Source organism: Equus asinus, chromosome 2 (genome assembly GCF_041296235.1).
Source record: "Equus asinus isolate D_3611 breed Donkey chromosome 2, EquAss-T2T_v2, whole genome shotgun sequence".
NCBI classification, from domain to species: Eukaryota; Metazoa; Chordata; class Mammalia; order Perissodactyla; family Equidae; genus Equus; species Equus asinus.
This window is the reverse complement of record NC_091791.1, coordinates 73,420,991-73,438,142: the sequence shown is the minus strand read 5'-3', so window position 1 is coordinate 73,438,142 and position 17,152 is coordinate 73,420,991. Positions and strand designations below refer to the sequence as shown.

The window sequence follows — 17,152 nt, the reverse complement described above, 5'->3', positions numbered from 1 at the left end:
GAGTCTCAGATTCTTCATCTGTAAAACAGGAAAACAGCCTCTATACCTAGTTGTCATGAGGGGTAGAGAGAGATTTGTTGATTGAGAAACTGTTGACTGAAGTGCCTGGCAAATAATGGGAGGTCAGTGGGAGTTAGTTTCCTCTTTCTCTTTTGCCTTCCCTCCTCTTGGAAGGGTGTTAGCAGAGCATCCTGGTCCATCCAGCTGTTGCTGGAGACCACTGTGATTCCTGGGACACAGTGGGGTTGGTATGATTTTTATTAGGCCTGAGCCTGCTAAATCACGCATTCTTGCTAGCTAGTAATTCTTTTTCTTCTATCTTTAATAAGTTATTTTGCCTTGAATAGTCATTATTCTATTCTTTTCTTGATGCTAGTGTTTTTCCCTTGTAACAATAAATTACGCAAATAACACTTTCGTTTGTATTATTTGAGGCATAACAAGGTTTGGATTTTGATTGTTTATCCTTATTATAATATTAAGTCTATTCAGTAAATTATTTGCCTAATATAGTTAATTAATTTTTAAAAACCTGTGACGTTCCAGAAATTAGTTTTCTTTTGCTTTATAGACCTGTTGTTTTATTTTTGCCTGTTACTTTTTATCACCAGAAATTAGATGTGAGTTCAAGGAGGGTAAATGTACATGGAGTTGTAGTTTGTTCCTTCACACCTCTCTTAGTTCTTCACACCTGCCTGGAGAGAGATGATATGATTTCTTTCTTTAGTAAACATAAACTGAATAATTTGTGCAGCTAGCATTTAATGATGAGTTGTTGACCCACATATATAAATGCTCATGTATCTTGCTAGTGGAAAAGTATTTAATCATTGAAATCCTTTTTCAGCTTTTACTCAGGCCCATCTCTAATGAAAGTGCCAAGGATACTAAAAAGCCTTTGGTAACCAGTAACAAAGACCCTTCCATTACCCAAGGAAACTTCAGTGAAGACCAAGGAAGTGGTCCTTCTGAAACAAAGCCTGTAGTTTCCATTTCCAGTATTCAACTTGTATATGTGGTTGCAGACCTGGACAAGCTTCAGGAGCAGGTAAATCTGTGTCCCAGAAGAAGCCTGTGTCTAAGTGCTCAGTTCAGTGTTTTCACAGAAAGTAATATGTGCAAAGGTATGACACCATCTGGCTTCATGGGACTTAGAATTGTGGGGCCCAAGGAAGCAAGATGAACATCTCATTCCTCTCCCCTTCTTGGTGTCTCTCCAGCTTTCCCTGACAGGTGTGCTCTCTTCCTCCTTGCTTACCAGTCTAGTCTCTTATTGTGTTAACCTGGAGCCTCTGTTTCTGTTTCAGTAGTGATGTTACAAGCTCAGAGCAAGCCATGCTCCACTTTTTTTTTTCGTTAGCTCAACTTTGTGCAGGCACCATCTCTAGTTAGTCGGATTTTAATTATTTCTAATTCACTTACCCAAATATTTTCTGGTAACATTTAATTTTCAGCTATACTTTGAAAGTGCTGAACTATTAAAACTTGTTCAGTTTTCTCTGTTTGGGTCCCATGTTTTTGCTTTTACCATTAAGAGAACTTTGTGGGGTGAATTTGTGTTTAAGTGCTCTGATACATAATTCTGCTTTCCTCGGGTTTACATATTTTGTGGTGCTTGAACAAACAATGTATGTTTTGAGCAAAAATTATGGTCTTTATCGTGAGCTTTTTTGGTACTGAGAAAAGCCACAGAATAGAAAATGATTTTACTTGTTCTCTGGATGGGTTAATAGCCCTGAAACTGTGCTGTTTCCCATGTTGTTGGATTCTTGTGTAGTGAAAGCATTAAGAATTTTGCTTTCTTCTGATGAAAATTCCTGAAAGTACTGAGTTTAGTTTCATCATTCATTAGTAGTATTCTAGAGTTTTAGATGCAAATAAAGTTATCTCTTCCTTTGATTTATAAAACGTGACTGATGTATAAAGTGCATATTTATTTCAGCTTCCAGAACTCTTGGAAACAGTCAAGGCAAAACTTGAAATGATTGGCTTTAAGAATTTTTCTTCCATCTCAGGTAAAAGCGATTCTTTCGACTCAGCAAATCTTTGAATAAGAAATAATTTAAAATAAAATTTTAGAGACTGTAGGATATATTTAAACTACCGTTTTCTTCTCTAGTTGTAAATCCTTGGTTGTTTCTATATTCTGTTCTGTGATTATAACTTCCCTAAATGAGATATTTTGTTTAATTCTCATAATTTGATTTGATTTGATTTATTGTAGTACACTATCTAAATACTTATGACAGTATTTAAGATAAAATTCGCATCTGGGCCTAAACAGTGATTGAGCATAACCTTCCTGTCTCAGCAGCAGCCCTGGAGGACTCCCAGCTGTCTCTGTCAGCCTGTCTGCCTTCCTTGAGCAACAGGATCATCCAGGACTTGAGTGAGTCTTGCTTGAGTTACCTGAAAAGTGCCCTGGAGGTTCCTCGGCTTTACCGAAGAACCAATAAGGTCAGCACCCTTCATTGAAAAGAATTTTAGAGTGGGGAGGGATGTTTTAGGAAAGTGAAAGAGGGAGGGGTGATTGACTGAGACAGAAATAAGTTGCTGGGGGTCACCTCAGACAGACGTCATCTGTCCCAGTCAAAGCAATAATATTTGTGAGAAGGGCAGTCAGGCATCACTTAGATAGGGGGACTTGGGGAGTATGGACTTTTTCTGGATTCTTTTGACTTTAAGGAAAGACAGTATTTTCAAAAGAAAGCAGTTTAATAAAATATTTGTAAGTCCTGTAATTTGTCTTCATATTTTGAAAAAAATCTAAATTTACTATGATCCCTTAATATTGTCATTGGAAGCACCTGTTCTTTTTACTGGATAAGATTTGAAAGGTTACATTAAGACATGTTCAATCGGGGCCAGCCCTATGTCTGAGTGGTTAAGTTCTCACGCTCTGCTTCGGGCAGCCCAGGGTTTTGCCAGTTCAAATCCTAGACGTGGACATGGCAACGCTCATCAAGCCATGCTGAGGCGGCATCCCACATGCCACAACTAGAAGGACCAACAACTAAAATATACAACTATGTACCGGGGGACTTTGGGAGAAAAAGGAAAAATAAAATCTTAAAAAAAAAAAAAAGAAATGCTAAATCCATTTATGAGGTGAAAAATTATGCAAACACTGATTTGAAGTCAAATTCTTCTGTTTTCTCATTTTATGGTATGGCGATTTGTTTTTACCAGTGTTTTAGTTTTCCCTATTGAACTCTCATTTTCATGCACTTATGCTCATTTCATTCTTGCTAGATCTCACTTAATTTTCTTTTTTTCTCAGTATAGAGTTGGATTTTAGACAGTTTACTACTGAAATTGTTCTCAGGAACTGTGAAACTCTCCTAAGACATTGTGCTGCTTTGGAATATCCCTGGGGTTCTTACAAACACACCTGGTTTAGGGCCAGCCTCTTTGTTGAGTGCTAAGTGTGGGGGCCTCGTTTGCTGTTTGTGTTATTCTTCCCATCTGACACGTGGATGCAGTGAGTGGCTCTTCATTGCTGAACTAAGACTGAGCTAATCTCCTCTGTGGCTGCTCTCCTTTTCATTTTAAAATGTGGGACATGTGATAGAATTACCAGTTCTAGCAAGAATACCTTATCACCTAATTTTCTCTTTCTAGTCTGACTTGAAGCTCCCACTTGGAAGTGGGAGAGAGAGACCTGTTTTATATTGCTGAATACATTATTTTTCTTTTGGTAATCTACCAACTTTCCCTTTCTATTCCATAGGATGTTATATTACTGAGTGCTTGCATTTTGGATCAGACACTGTGCTAAAAACTTTACAGAACACTCAGTAGTCCTCCTAGGAAGTGGGTGCTAGTGTCCTTTATTCACAGATGAGGAAACCAAAATTAAGAAAAGTTAAATTATTCACTCTAGATCCTTGCTTCTCAAATGGTGGTCTGTTGACCAGCAGGATTAGCATCATCTGGTGGGAGCTTTTTAGAAATGCACAATCTCAAAACTCAGCCCCCGACCCCTGACCCTCCCATATGTACACACCGCATCAGAGCCAGAATTTAATGAGATCGCCCTGTGATTAGTATGGATGTGAAATTACGGGAAGCAGCCTCATAGGTAACTGGCTGTTGGAGTTGGCCCAGCACCTGAATCCAGTTGGGCTCCCAACATCTTCCCTTGCTTACTCTTCTTGACTCCCTCCTGTTCTCCTGGTGCTTTTCTGTACACAACATTATTGTTACTTTTTAGGAGGGATGGAGGTGGTACATGTCTCAAAACTGGTACATTGGTAGTATCCTTTTGCATTTGAAGTTTAAGTAACTTACTTTCTTTTATTTTTTTCTCTGCATCTATAACCTCTGCCAACATTATGCCAGGAGGTGCCAACTACAGCTTCCTCTTATGTGGACAGTGCTCTGAGGCCATTTTACCAGCTTCAGAGTGGGCACAAGGATAAGCTCAAACAAGCAAGAATTCGTCAGTGGTTAGAAGGTGCGCTCTCTGCGAGCACTCATAAGTAAGTAACTTAAAAGTAGATAATCCAGACTTTCTTAGAAAAGCCCTGAGTCAGACATCACTAAGACCATCACTGGTCACTTACAGATAGGGTGGGAAGAACATTAAGGCGCTTTATTGCTGGACAAGTCAGGGTGTAGATGCTCGGTCCCTTGCCATTTGTGTTGACAGTGAGCTGGTCTTGGCCTATTTACCACACCCAAGGCTCTTTGGGCCGCCTGCCTGTAGCTGGACTATGGTCATGCTGACCGGGGCTCACACTGGCTCTGGCATCTCCCATGCCATGTACCTTCTGGGGGTCCAGGCACATTCCACACTCCCCTCGTCCTGGCTGCCTTCTACTTTCCTTAACGCCATTTCATGCAGGCATCATTGTACAAATCCAGGCACATTTTTCCCTTTAAGGTTTTTTTCTCTCCTCAGCTCTTTCAGTCCAAAATGACTCTAATCATGCCAGATAACCAAAGGACTTACATTGGTGAGAGCATTGTAATGAAGGAAGAGAAAACCTATTTTGAAGTGTAATTACAACTCATAAAGGATCAGTGTCTAACACCCTAAAATCCTTGAAAATAGAGGAGGTCTTCAGAATCACTGTGGTTGAATGTCTCTTCATTTCCAGTTCAATCTACTTTGCTCAAATGCCAGCATTGAGTTATGTCAGAAAGTTTATTATTCTTTATTATTGTTGAATTTTACTTATTAATTTTGCAATAGTATTTTATTTATTTCAATTACTTATGACTTAAGTACATTTGTGGGTTTATTTAGAACATAACAATGAATAATAATATTGTTTTTGTGGGCAAATGTATTCCAAATGCCAAGTAACCATCTTGTAAACAAAGTTTCGAAAAGTAACTCATTTGTAATTTGGAATATAGTTATAATATTAATGTAATATATAATTATATTTTGAAGGCAGTTTTATTTAAAATTTTGAAATTCCTTTACTCTTTAAAAGATGAACTGTTTCTAGAACTAATTGTAAATGAATTTGTTACTTGTATTTGGGGAATGAGCTACAGATGTTCACCCTTGATATAAGAAAGACAGTTTGGCCTGTGATTTTCTTAGTGTTTAGGACAAAATTTTAAACAAAATCGATGTACATATTTCTTAAGTTCTGAGGGAATGCAGTGCTAGAGAGTCAAGACTCTATTTTAAGAAACATTAGATATTTACTATGGTTGATTTTTTTATTGGAAATGAATTTTTATCTTAAAAAGTCTTTTTGGTACACAAAGCCAGTTAGTCTATTTGGTATTATATATAAATGGCTCTGTTTCACCAGTAAATGTGGTTTGTGCTCAAGGTACTATGAAACTGTGTCGGATGTCCTGAACTCTGTGAAGAAAATGGAGGAGAGCCTGAAAAGGCTAAAACAAGCCAGAAAAACCACTCCTGCCAACCCTGTTGGTTCCAGTGGCAGCGGCATGAGTGACGATGACAAAATCAGGCTGCAGTTGGCCCTGGATGTTGAATACTTAGGAGAGCAGGTAACCCCTGAGCTGTTCACAGTTCCAGTGAGTCTGAAACTGCATTCTGAGGGCTCGGCAGTCTCCTGGTGGCTCACGTGAGCCCTGAGCTGCTGCTGCGGGTCTAGGGAGTCCATTCCCTAGGTGCTCGAAAAAGGTATCAGGGCCTCAAAATACTTTTTTCTTTTTAAGGAAGATTATCCCTGAGCTAACATCTGCTGCCAATCCTCCTCTTTTTGCTGAGGAAGACTGGCCCTGAGCTATCATCCGTGCCCATCTTCCTCCACTTTATATGTGGGACGCCTGCTGCAGCATGGCTTGCCAAGCGGTGCCATGGCTGAACCCGGGATCCATCAGAACCGGTGAACCCTGGGCCACTGAAGTGGAATGTGCACACTTAACTGCTGCGCCACTGGGCTGGCCCCATCAAAATGCTTTTGAAGGTCAAGGATTTGCATCTAGGAATTAGGAAAAAGAAAGGATAGAAGAATACTGAAAACTGACTTTTTGAACTTTGATGAATTGATCTTTGGTGCAGTTGACATCAGCTTGGTTCACTGGTGCATTTGTTCACAAAGCCTACTGGAATGTGAGCTCACAGACAGAGATGGTGTCCTTTTGGTGCACTCCCTGGAGAGTGCCTGATTTGTAGTCCATGCCAAATTAGGCTGCTTTCAAATATTTGTTAATTTGGCTTAAAATTGCTAGAAAAGCATTAGCCCACTGATTTCTCAGTGTGGTACTTGAGAAATCATCTGAGCACAACTTCTTTGCTTCCTTGCCTGGGTTTAATAGGTTTTCTGTAAAACATAGATCTTAGAGTCATGACATGTGGATGAATATCAATGTATGTTAATGTAAGTAGGAGGCAGATAGGGATTACATGCAAGGCCTTTCTCACCGAGGTGACTTTCTCAAGTATCGTAAAACTTTTAGATGTTCAGAGACTGGCTTTCTAAACTGTATGTTTACTGTATAGCAGTACATCCTCAAGGAAGACCTTTTTGCTAGGAAAAAGAAGTGAAATTATAAAATTCCCGTTAGAAGATGCTTGGTTTTCTAGCCCAGTAAGGACTGTCTTTTACACATCAGAGTCACCACTGAAAATTAAAATTTTTCTGCTTTGAGGTGAATTTAGAGATATATCCTGGCAGAAGTCCCTTGTCTGTTTCTTTGTTTCACAAAAGAAACTTAAAAACTTTTCACAAGCAAGAAAGTTTGTTATAGGGGCTAGGCTGGTGGTGCAGTGGTTAAGTTCACATGTATCTGCTTCAGTGGCCCGGGGTTCACTGGTTCGGATCCCGGGTGCAAACGTATGCATTGCTTGTCAAGCCAGGCTGTGGCAGTGTCCCACATATAAAGTAGAGGAAGATGGGCACGGATGTTAGCTCAGGGCCACTCTTCCTCAGCAAAAGAGGAGGACTGGTGGCAGATGTTAGCTCAGGGCTAATGTTCCTCAAAGAAAGTAAGTTTGTTATAGATCATGAAGAAAAAATAAGCAAAAGAAAAGAAAGGAAAGGATGGGAGGGAAGACGGGGAAAAGAAAAAGACAAGATCCTCCTCCATCCCGGTCCCCAGAGCACACCAGCAAATGCTAAATACTTGGTGTAGATTTTTCCAAGATCTTCCTGTGCATGCATGTGTATGTGCATGTGCGTGTGTGTGGTTGTTGTTAAACAAAAGAGGGAACATGGTGTACCATGTCTCTGTTGCCAAAATAATCCATGGTAGTTGCTAAGCCAAAGTGTTTCCAGTTCATCAAATTCTAAGAAAAGTTGTAGATGACATGTTAAGAAATTAAGAGCTCAGAACAATCCTTTTTTGAAAATTCTTCGCTTAAAAAATTAGTTCACAGGGCCGGCCCCGTGGCTGACTGGTTAAAGTTCTGTGCACTCCGCTTCGGCAGCCCAGGTTCATGGGTTCAGATCCTGGTCACAGGTTTGCTCCACCTGTCAGCCATGCTGTGGAGGCATCCCATATACAAAGTGGAGGCAATTGGCACAGATGTTAGCTCAGGGCACATCTTCCTCACCAAAAAAAAAAAAAAGAAAGAAAAAAATAGTTCACTTTATTATTTTTTTTAGTGTGAATTTTCTTTTCACTCCACAAAAGAGGCTCTTATCCTGGTAAGATCCTGATTTGATGGACTGAGATAAATTAACATACTGGCTCCTTAGAATGCTAAGTGTTTGGCCCCAAATTAAAGTTTTACAATAAGGAAATCCTTTGCTCTAAAGAAAAAATATTCTACTAGTCTTTAGGGAACTGTCTTTTTCTGATTTAGTAGAGGGTGGTGATGGATATATATGTATGTTATAAGGGTATTTTTTCCACATTCAGCTTAAATCACAGTAACTTGGTTCATTCTCATGGCCTTTGCAGATACAAAAGATGGGCCTGCAAACAAAGGACATAAAAAGCTTTGTAGCACTCACAGAGCTTGTTGTCACTGCCAAGGACCAGGCAACAGCAGAACAGCCTTAAGCATCTGGGACAAGCCCGAGAGGAGAGGAAAGTTGGACTGGGGCCCAGAGGGAAGAAAGTGGCTCTGTCCTCTTACTGGCCTCTGCAGCAAAGAAGTGCTTCCACTCATCTCCAGGAACATGCCAATGCAGCTCTCTCAGCATATTTGGGTTTTCTCTCACCCAAAAGAATACAGAAGCCTTTTTCCATTGTATGGAATTAGTTTTTAAGACATCTGAAACTTTCTACTGTAGTTTACAGAGCAAATTATTTTATTTTTATTGTAAATCTTAGGAAGAGCTGATTTCTAAAATATGATTAGAATAAATCTATATGTATGAATATAACAAGTTGTCTCCCTGGTCCTGAAGCTAGAGGCAGTTAACTGCACTGGAGAGACCGTATTTTGTGGAAACACTCCTCTCCGAGGGGAAATTACGGTGCATTTATTCACTTTCTGAAAGAGGCTGTAAGTGGTGGTTCTCCATTCTCTCTCCAGGTATTCAAGAACAGTCCTTCTGATCTTGCTCATCACTCAGACCTCTGTCAGGAGCTAGAACCAGTAGGGAAGATTTATTTTCCAAATAAAAGAAGTGTCTGCCAAGAGCATGTGTACCTTTTATGTGTGAATTCAGCACAAGTTAAAGACTCCTCGCTTGTGCCCTGTGCTGACACGTTTCCTTTGGGCACATGTCTCTCTCTCATACCTCTTGGAAGGATCCTGTCTGTCATGGAACCTCCCTTTAGATGTGTGGAAGTTCTGCTCCATGAGAGGATAACAAATGCACCTTCTCATAGAAGTCCAGGCCCCGCCTTTCCTGGCAAAATCGTCCTGGATGTAGGGAGGAGAAAGAGTTGGGAATATTGGAAAGAGGTATTAAAAGCATGTGGTTGGTTTGTTAACTTGCATACTTACACATGCATGTAGAGCATTTGTGCTTAGCTGTGGTATCTGCCCCTTTAGCTTAACAATGATCTGAAGGCACATGTGTGCTTGTTCCTCTAGCTTTGCATTTCTTTGCATCACAGTCTCTTCTTTCTTTAAAGGTTAGCTCTAGGGAGAGAAAGGAAAAGAATAAGTGATAGGGAATTAAGAAAGCAGATCTGGGAGTTAGCAGGAATGAGTTTTTTTTAGCATGGTGATGAGGTGCAGAGCTAGAGAAATAAGAGGGAGTATGAAAGAGGGACCCCAGCGAAAGCATTGAGAGCAGCAGTGTGTGGGGTACCAGGAGCTCCTGTGCAGCCTCCCAGCTCTCACAGCTGTGAGGCAGCTCCCACTCTGTGTTCAGGTGAGGGACCTCCAGAGAGTGGTGTTCTGGGCCTTTCTGTGCTCCCTGCGGAGAGCATATGCTCTAGTTTTAGCAGTGCATTCCCTGTCTTTGCATGGCTAAGTGTCTATCTCTGCAGTTTAATATTAGGAAGTTGGTCAGAGAAACAACCATGTGAGCGAAACAGTAGAAGGGATTTATTATAGAGGTTTGGCCTCACTCAACTGTGGGAGCTGGCTCACCAGTCTGCACAAGGCTGTTGCGACTTTGTATGTTGCTGGACCTGTAGGCAGCAGGGGGCGGTCGGAAGGAAAAGATGGATGTGAAGTGGGAGAGAGCAAGGATGAGCTGGAACCAGTGGAGATAAACTGGTACCCTCAGGGAGAGAATGGAACCCGCATCTGTCTCTTGCTGCCCCCAGACTCCCAAGTGCAGTGAAGGAGTGACTTGCAGAAGAAGTTGTGCTTTCTTGAAGCTGCACATGCACATGGCTCAGGATTTGAGGAAGCTGAAGAAAGAGATCCAGTGGGCGCTGCTGCCGCATGCTAGTCGATGAGCCTGCTGCTCAGCATAACGTGTGTGAGCTGCAGCAGTGCCTGGCCCTGTGCTCGAGTGCTGAGCCCGAACATGCTGCGTGGCTCCACCTTCCAGATCACCCAGAGATTCTCCCATGGCCAACTCAGACCATGCTCTGTACCTGGAAAGGAGTTTGGGGAAGCATAGTCCCAGCTTTACTAGCTTGACCCAGCACAAACCTACCTCAGTAACCACGTGGCTGAGCTACTCCCTCCAGCCAGCCTTAGTCAATGAAAGACTCAGGGTGTTGTCCCTGTATTGCTGGCTGCTTTGCCTCTTTCATTTGTTTCAAAACATGGTTGGGAGGGATACAATTTAATGCAATTGATTAGCCCCTTCCAGCTCCAGCACTGTTTTTCCCATTTTGCAGATAAGGAAACTGAGACAGAAATTAAGGAGTTGAGATAACTAATAAGTGGAAGTTAAATCCAGGTAAGGTAGTTCCAGAGCCCAGTTTATTCACTGCTAGGTAATTCTTCCTCCCTAACGTGAGCATTGGAACAGAGAAGGTAAGAATCCAGGACTGGAACCCAAGTTGTCAATTTCTTTGACACCTATCAAGCCCCAGACTCAGCCTCGATTCAGTAACACCATGTTTCTGAGCTTGATTCACAATAGCGACATCCGTGATGTCATAATATCTATTTCGAGGCTTAAAAAACGAGAATCTTTAGGTAAGAAGCAAGTTCCAGAACACACATCCCTGGCTTCCTCAGAATGTCTCCTTTATCTAATATGTGTTTTAATAGCTTTGCTTTGGAGGATCATTATTGAATAAAGTTGAAGTAATACTTTTTTACTGTAAAACTATAATTTTTACTTTGTAACGTGTAGAATCAAAAAACAGTCTCAAGCACAGAGAAGTTTATTTCTTGCCAAGGTAATGCAACAGTGCTTGGGAGGCAGTGAAAGGGTCCGTCGGGGTGCTCTGTGCAGTCACTCAAGGACGTGGGCTGACTGCAAGACTGCCATGTCCATCCTGGGGCCTCCACTTTCACCCCCAGGGGTGACTTCCTATTTTAGTTTCCTAAAGCTATTGTAACAAATTACGACCAGTGTGGTGGCTTCAAACAACAGTTTTATTCTCTCACAGTTCTGGAGGCAGGAGTCCAGGCGGCAGGGCCCTGCTTCCTCTGAGGGCTGTAGGAGAGAGTCTTTCTTTGCCTTTCCCAGCTTCTTGTGGCTTGAGGTGTTTCCTGGCTTAAGTTAGTGCAACTCTAATCTCTGCATCTGTCTTCACATGGCTTTTTCCTCTTCTCTGTGTCTTCTCTTCTGTCTTTTAGAAGAACACATGTCGTTGGATGTAGGACCCACCTGGTTAATCCAGGATGATCTCATCTTGAGATCACTAACTTAATTGCATTTGCAAAGATTCTTTTTTCAGATAAACTCACATGCACAGATTCTGGGGGTTAGGATGTGGACGTTTCTTTTTGGGAGCCACCATTCAGTCTACTGCCCCTTAGCTGCAGCCAACCAGAATGGACAAGAGCATGAAGGGGTGTGAGCACACCACACTTCCACGCGCTCTGGTGTCTGGGGCTCAGCCACACAGGCTGGAAACTAGCTGTGTGTCCAGATCGAAGAGACCAGATAGAAGAGAAGAAAATGGATTATGGAGCTTCTTTAGATATACACCTCAATCTCCTATTGGGGGTCTTTATCAGTAATTCCTTGCACCTCCCTAGAACTACTATATGGAGTTGCCCACTGCACAGTCACATGCCCTGCCTATGGAAAGGCTGCCCTATGTCTTAATACCTCTCATGGTGGGATGAAAGCAGGGTACCTCAGGAACTCTAATGCTGATTTCCTTTGGATGCTAGATGTTGCTCTGCTTTAAGGAGAGCAGCAGTTCTGGTAATTGCAATAATTGGCACTAACATGACTATATCAATGAGAATGCATAGACCTTCATGCTTATGTTCGTGTTTCAGAACTCAAGAACAGTGATAAAGTTCGGACTCTCAAGCAAGATCTGTTAGGGGTTCTTATTTGAAGGCACTGTTTATTTTCTTTGTTCATAGCATCTTAATACATATGAGAGATCTCTCCTAATCAGCAACCAAACATTCCAGATGAAAGTTTCACCACTGGTGAAAAAGCAGACCTTTCCCAGTTGGCAGTCCTCTCTTTCCTCATAATACCTCAATTTCAGCAGCTGTGAAGCAAACACTGTCATTTGAGACATGCAAACATTTCTGGCGCTGCTGGAGTCTCAGTTGCCCTTAAAAGACCCTGCCTCTCCTGACTGGCCGCTAAGCGTCACGTTGGATGGCAGTAAAGGTTTGTCAGTACCGAGTGAAGGAAGTGCTACTTTCATTTGACTTTAAAAGTACCTTCACCTTCCACTTAGTTTCAATTAGTTTACACTTTCATATTGAATTTCAGAACAATCATGATTCTCATCTTTTCTTAACTCTCGATGATGTTGAACTAAAATGCATTATTAATCTTTGAGACGGCATTTTGATTGTTAAAGTTTCTATATAATCCAGCTTGATGGAGTAATGAAGACCTGATTTACATATTCCCACCTGAAACAGCTAAAAACTGAGACAAACGTATGAAATGGCACTGTTCAGACACTGTTCTGTTCAGACATTAGATGACAAAAGCATAGGCTCCCAGAGAGAAGGGAAATGAGTAAGGTAAGTCATGTGATCACCCAGCATCCTGCGTTGAGAGTGTCCAGGCCTCAGGATAGGAAGATCTGGAGCCTGGCTAACTCCCTGAGTTGAGACAGTTTGGAGTTGGCGATGATGAGGAGGCTAGAACTTGGAGGCAGAGTAACAGAGTAGGGGTCTGTGGGGGTGTTGCCTGATTTATGATCCGCCGCCTGTGTGAGGAGGTTGTCAAGGCCAGGAAAGGATTCACTGAAAGGAGTAGGCGGAACAATCCCGAGTTCAAAGAGCCCAGAAATAACGTATGTTCCTGCCAGCCAGAATGGAAAGACTCTGACATGGGCTACAAGTAGAATCCTCTGAAGGATATGGCCTCAGTAGTGGCACCATATTAGCCTAGACCAAAGGCTGGTCTGGACCCACCTGACAAAACTTAAAGGCAAGCCTCAGAGGATCAAACTCTTTTCAGGTAATGGACAGAAGAATGAGGTAACTTGAATGTGGGGATGTGGGCTACGAGACTGCCACTCCCTTGAAGTGTTACAGTCACTGGTGTTCCTCACACAGTGTTTTGTGAGTCTCTCATAGTCACCCAGAACATCTCTCCTCATTCTGAAACTTTAAAAATTACATGGGGAAACTTGTGTCCACACAAAGACCTGCACATGGATATTTATATAAGCTTTATTCATCATTGCCTAAAATTGGAAGCAACCAACATGTCCTTCAGCAGGTGAATGGATAAACTGTGGCACATCCAGACAATAGAAAGCACTAAAAAGAAATAAGCTATCAAGTGATGAAGATCAAGGATGCCCCAGGGAGAAAAGCCCAAGGCGTCCTGGCCTACATATCGATCTATATCATCCTCTGGGAAGTATAGGACGTCCTGAGCTGATCCGACCTGATTCATATCCAAAGTTATAGGACCACCCAATAACCAGACCCCACCTGCACTGATACCATTTTAATGATTTTTTACATGATCTTTCCTTTGTCTTGTAAAGAAATAACTCACATACCTATGCCTTATAAATTTAGCCCTACCCTCAAGCCATTGCAGCCCTTCACTGCCCATGGGTCCTGTCCCCATGCTGTTCTCTGCATAAAAGAGCACCACTACTAGACCTTGAGAGTCCCAGAATCTTTCAACTCCTCGGCTCGCTGAGCCCGCATCATTTCCTCTGGTGGCCCGTACAGGGATCTTGCTTCACTGGCTTGTGAACTTAAGTTCTGGCAAGTGCACTTTTCTTCCTTGTGCTGCCTTCTTTTTCAAGGATGGATCTAAATTCATTTCTCCATTGGGAACCTTCTCAGACAGCTGTATGAATCCACATTTGCTGCCCAAATTGTGGCATTTAGCCTGAAGAGAATCAGTACCTTAAGCCTGATGGTGATGAAGAATGAATTAATCCATTCCTTCCTAGTCCTACCTCTAATATATAAATTTTACATGGGCAGGGGTGACCACTTAAGTCATTAGGATGGTCGCCAAAGTCCCAGACTCCCGTGACAGGTTTCTTTTCCTAAGGCTGGATGGGGATCACTCCTTATGGCTCCTGACCACACTCCGAACTGCTGGAAAGTCCCAATCAAGACTCTGGTTCAAGGCAAGTACCAAACTCTAACCTTTGGTTGAGTATGGGAACCCCTCCTTGAGAGAACTGCTCCAGGACACAATTGGGTAGAATGTCCCTCAGACTGGCAGAAAATTCTTCACTGTTTATTTCTATGTTTTGATCTCTGGGACCATTCATTGCGCACCTATTACTGCCAGGCATAATAGGGAAGATATACAAGGGATGCAGTGCAGGAAAGTGCCCCCATCACCCCTTGTTAGAGGAACCCCACAGGCAGAACAATGGGTAGGATGCTGCCCTAGGTTCAGGGGGGAATTTCAAGGTAATGGACCCTTTTCTTTCATGTCTCTTAAAGTTACAGTGGCCATTTTGGGCTCCTTTTGAGCTTTGCAACTGAGAAACAAATAAATCTTTAAAGAGTCAAAGGTTCCACGCCTTGGAGCCCCCCCTCTTATTTCTGGACCTGATCACCCGGGCAACCCCAAGTGGGGTGCCTTCTCTTGGCAGTTGACTTGTTGAGTATTTTAGGCTCCTACTGAGTTGGTTATGAGGATTCTGTGAACTGTCCTGATGGGGTCATGTGCACTGGCATGGGAACTGTTGTGTGTCCCTTATGTTGATAACCCTTGGGAAGAGGCCATGAGGGTGAGGCCTGATCTCTTTTCCTTTCTTTGTCTGTCTTGTTTGTCACCTCCTCTGTTGTCACCAAGTTGAGGTTAAGTTCAGGCTGGGCCTGAGCAGAACCTGGACCTTCTGTAGAATCAAAAACTTGAAAACACTTGCCAGGGACTTAACTCTCAACCCTGGCACTGGGAGCCCAGCCCCCAGCTGGCTCCAGGCCTTTATCTTCTGCTTCCCTGGCTCACCTTGTGCTGGTTCAGGGACTAAGTGCCTGGCCTGAGTGGGACTTGACTAAATCTTATAACTGTGTTGACACCCACAGTCAGGCTCTGTACCCTTTCTCCAGCCACTGTCAGTTGGACAATGGCTTTACCACCATGGGGAACACCTCAAGCATCCCTGGAGACTCACCCCTTGAGTGTATTTTAATTAATTGGAAACACTTTCAATTGGATGGGTTATGCCCCAGAAACTCCATCTTGGAGAAAACTTGAGGGATTTCTCTGTGCCTTTGTGATGTAGTTGGATACTGAACACTAGGTAGATCAACCTATAATGTCATTTGAATTACAACTTAATTTCTGAGAACTCAAGAGCAGCTGTCCTTGGAAAATCCTTGTAAGGCTGGAAAAGCAGTTCTAGAGGTGGTTCAGGTTCCACCCATTTTCTTTATCTCAAAGAGCTTGTAAATCCTCTGGGGAATATCTAGCCCATCACTAATTCCTAAGACTGAGGGGTAAAAAAGGGAAAAAAGAAAAAATGGCCATAGAGTGCCCTTGCCAAAAAATCTAGCATCTTGAGTGTCTTCACGAATATGAGTAAAAAGGCTCAAAACAAAATTTGGATTCATAACTACAGAGCTTTAAATTACTGTACCTGATTCATGGCAGTAATTTTAAAATAATAGCTGTGGAGACTCAGTGTATGTGTGTCTATATGTGTGTTATATATGTGTGATATTTTACCTCTGGATGGTATGGCCAAAATTAAGAGCTCTGTTTAATTGGCTTAAGGTAAGCACTTACATAAATTCTTGGTGTAATAGAAATTAACCCAATGTCTTTCAAGTTAACATGATGTGAATTAATCTTTGGTAACTGAAAACTTATTTAAGATCATTGGCTTGATTGAAATAGGCATGTCCTTAAAGTTGTCAGTATTTGGATATGATGCAGGCATGTAGCCTGCATTTACCAGTCAAATAAGCTCATGTTGTCTGTTAGAAATTCATCAGTAAAATAATATCTTTAACTGATAGCTAATTTTTTTCTAATGTCTCATGAAGTTTTTGTGGGTAATATGAATGTAACTGTTGGAAATAAATGATTTCAATAGATGAAAATGGGTAAGAGTTTGTGGGTACAATAATTATGTTTTATGGTCTGTATACTTGAAAAAAAAACAGCTTCCAAATTCTTTTTGGTAACTTAAAAGTTTAGAGTTTTGCCAAGTTAAGTTAAATGATAAAAATCTGTTGAGTATCTGGGTCATTTTTGGATAGGATGGAACACTGAAACATTATTGCTGAACATTGTCTAAGTTATCTACTTTTGGCTTCTTCTTGCAGAGAGGCTAAAGGATGTTTAGGTCTATTAGCAAACATACCTGTATTTTATTACTCTCAAGTAGCATGTTTCCTAGAAATTAGGAAAAGTGTTTAGAATGCTGATGAAAAAGGCAGTTCATAATTGCTTAGTTTTTTAAGTTTTTGCTAGGGTCTGTAAGAGTTAAAAATTCTAATTTACATATGTAATTAAAGCCACTAAAAATTAATGAGGAAAACAGCTCTGTATACAAGGAAATGAAAATGTATGTTTTCAGTAAAGAAGGTATAAAGAGTGGAAGTATTTTTGTTTGTTGGGTTAAGAAAGGTAAATTTGTCCTAAAGTACTAGAAAGGAAGAATGAAAGCATGGGACAAATTCTGAATGTAAAAAGAAAGTTATAGAAGGTTTGTGAAAGAGAAGGTCTGAGAGAGTTTTATGCCTGGTCACGTTGGCTAAGATTAAAGTAAATCCAATTAAGTAAATGAATTTTAATGTCAAAAATAAGCTGGTGCAAAG

At 41.5% G+C, this 17,152-nt stretch overlaps 1 protein-coding gene across 4 annotated transcripts in view; it reads left to right on the top strand.

Annotated features, from left to right (window-relative positions):
- The window catches only part of COG2 (component of oligomeric golgi complex 2), a 56,738-nt gene extending 45,670 nt beyond the window's left edge, over window positions 1–11,068 (top strand). The window contains exons 13-18 of one of the 4 annotated variants that reach the window (XM_014862652.3): window positions 848–1,048; window positions 1,943–2,015; window positions 2,315–2,457; window positions 4,342–4,481; window positions 5,796–5,979; window positions 8,341–11,068. In XM_014862652.3, the coding sequence (XP_014718138.1) occupies window positions 848–1,048; window positions 1,943–2,015; window positions 2,315–2,457; window positions 4,342–4,481; window positions 5,796–5,979; window positions 8,341–8,442 (843 nt within the window). In that variant the 3' untranslated portion in view covers window positions 8,443–11,068. Of the gene's footprint in view, window positions 1–847; window positions 1,049–1,942; window positions 2,016–2,311; window positions 2,458–4,341; window positions 4,482–5,795; window positions 5,980–8,340 lie in introns of all 4 variants that reach the window. The other 3 variants (XM_070491493.1, XM_044757689.2, XM_014862651.3) reach the window with 3 other exon arrangements.
- The last annotated feature ends 6,084 nt before the right edge of the window (window positions 11,069–17,152 follow it).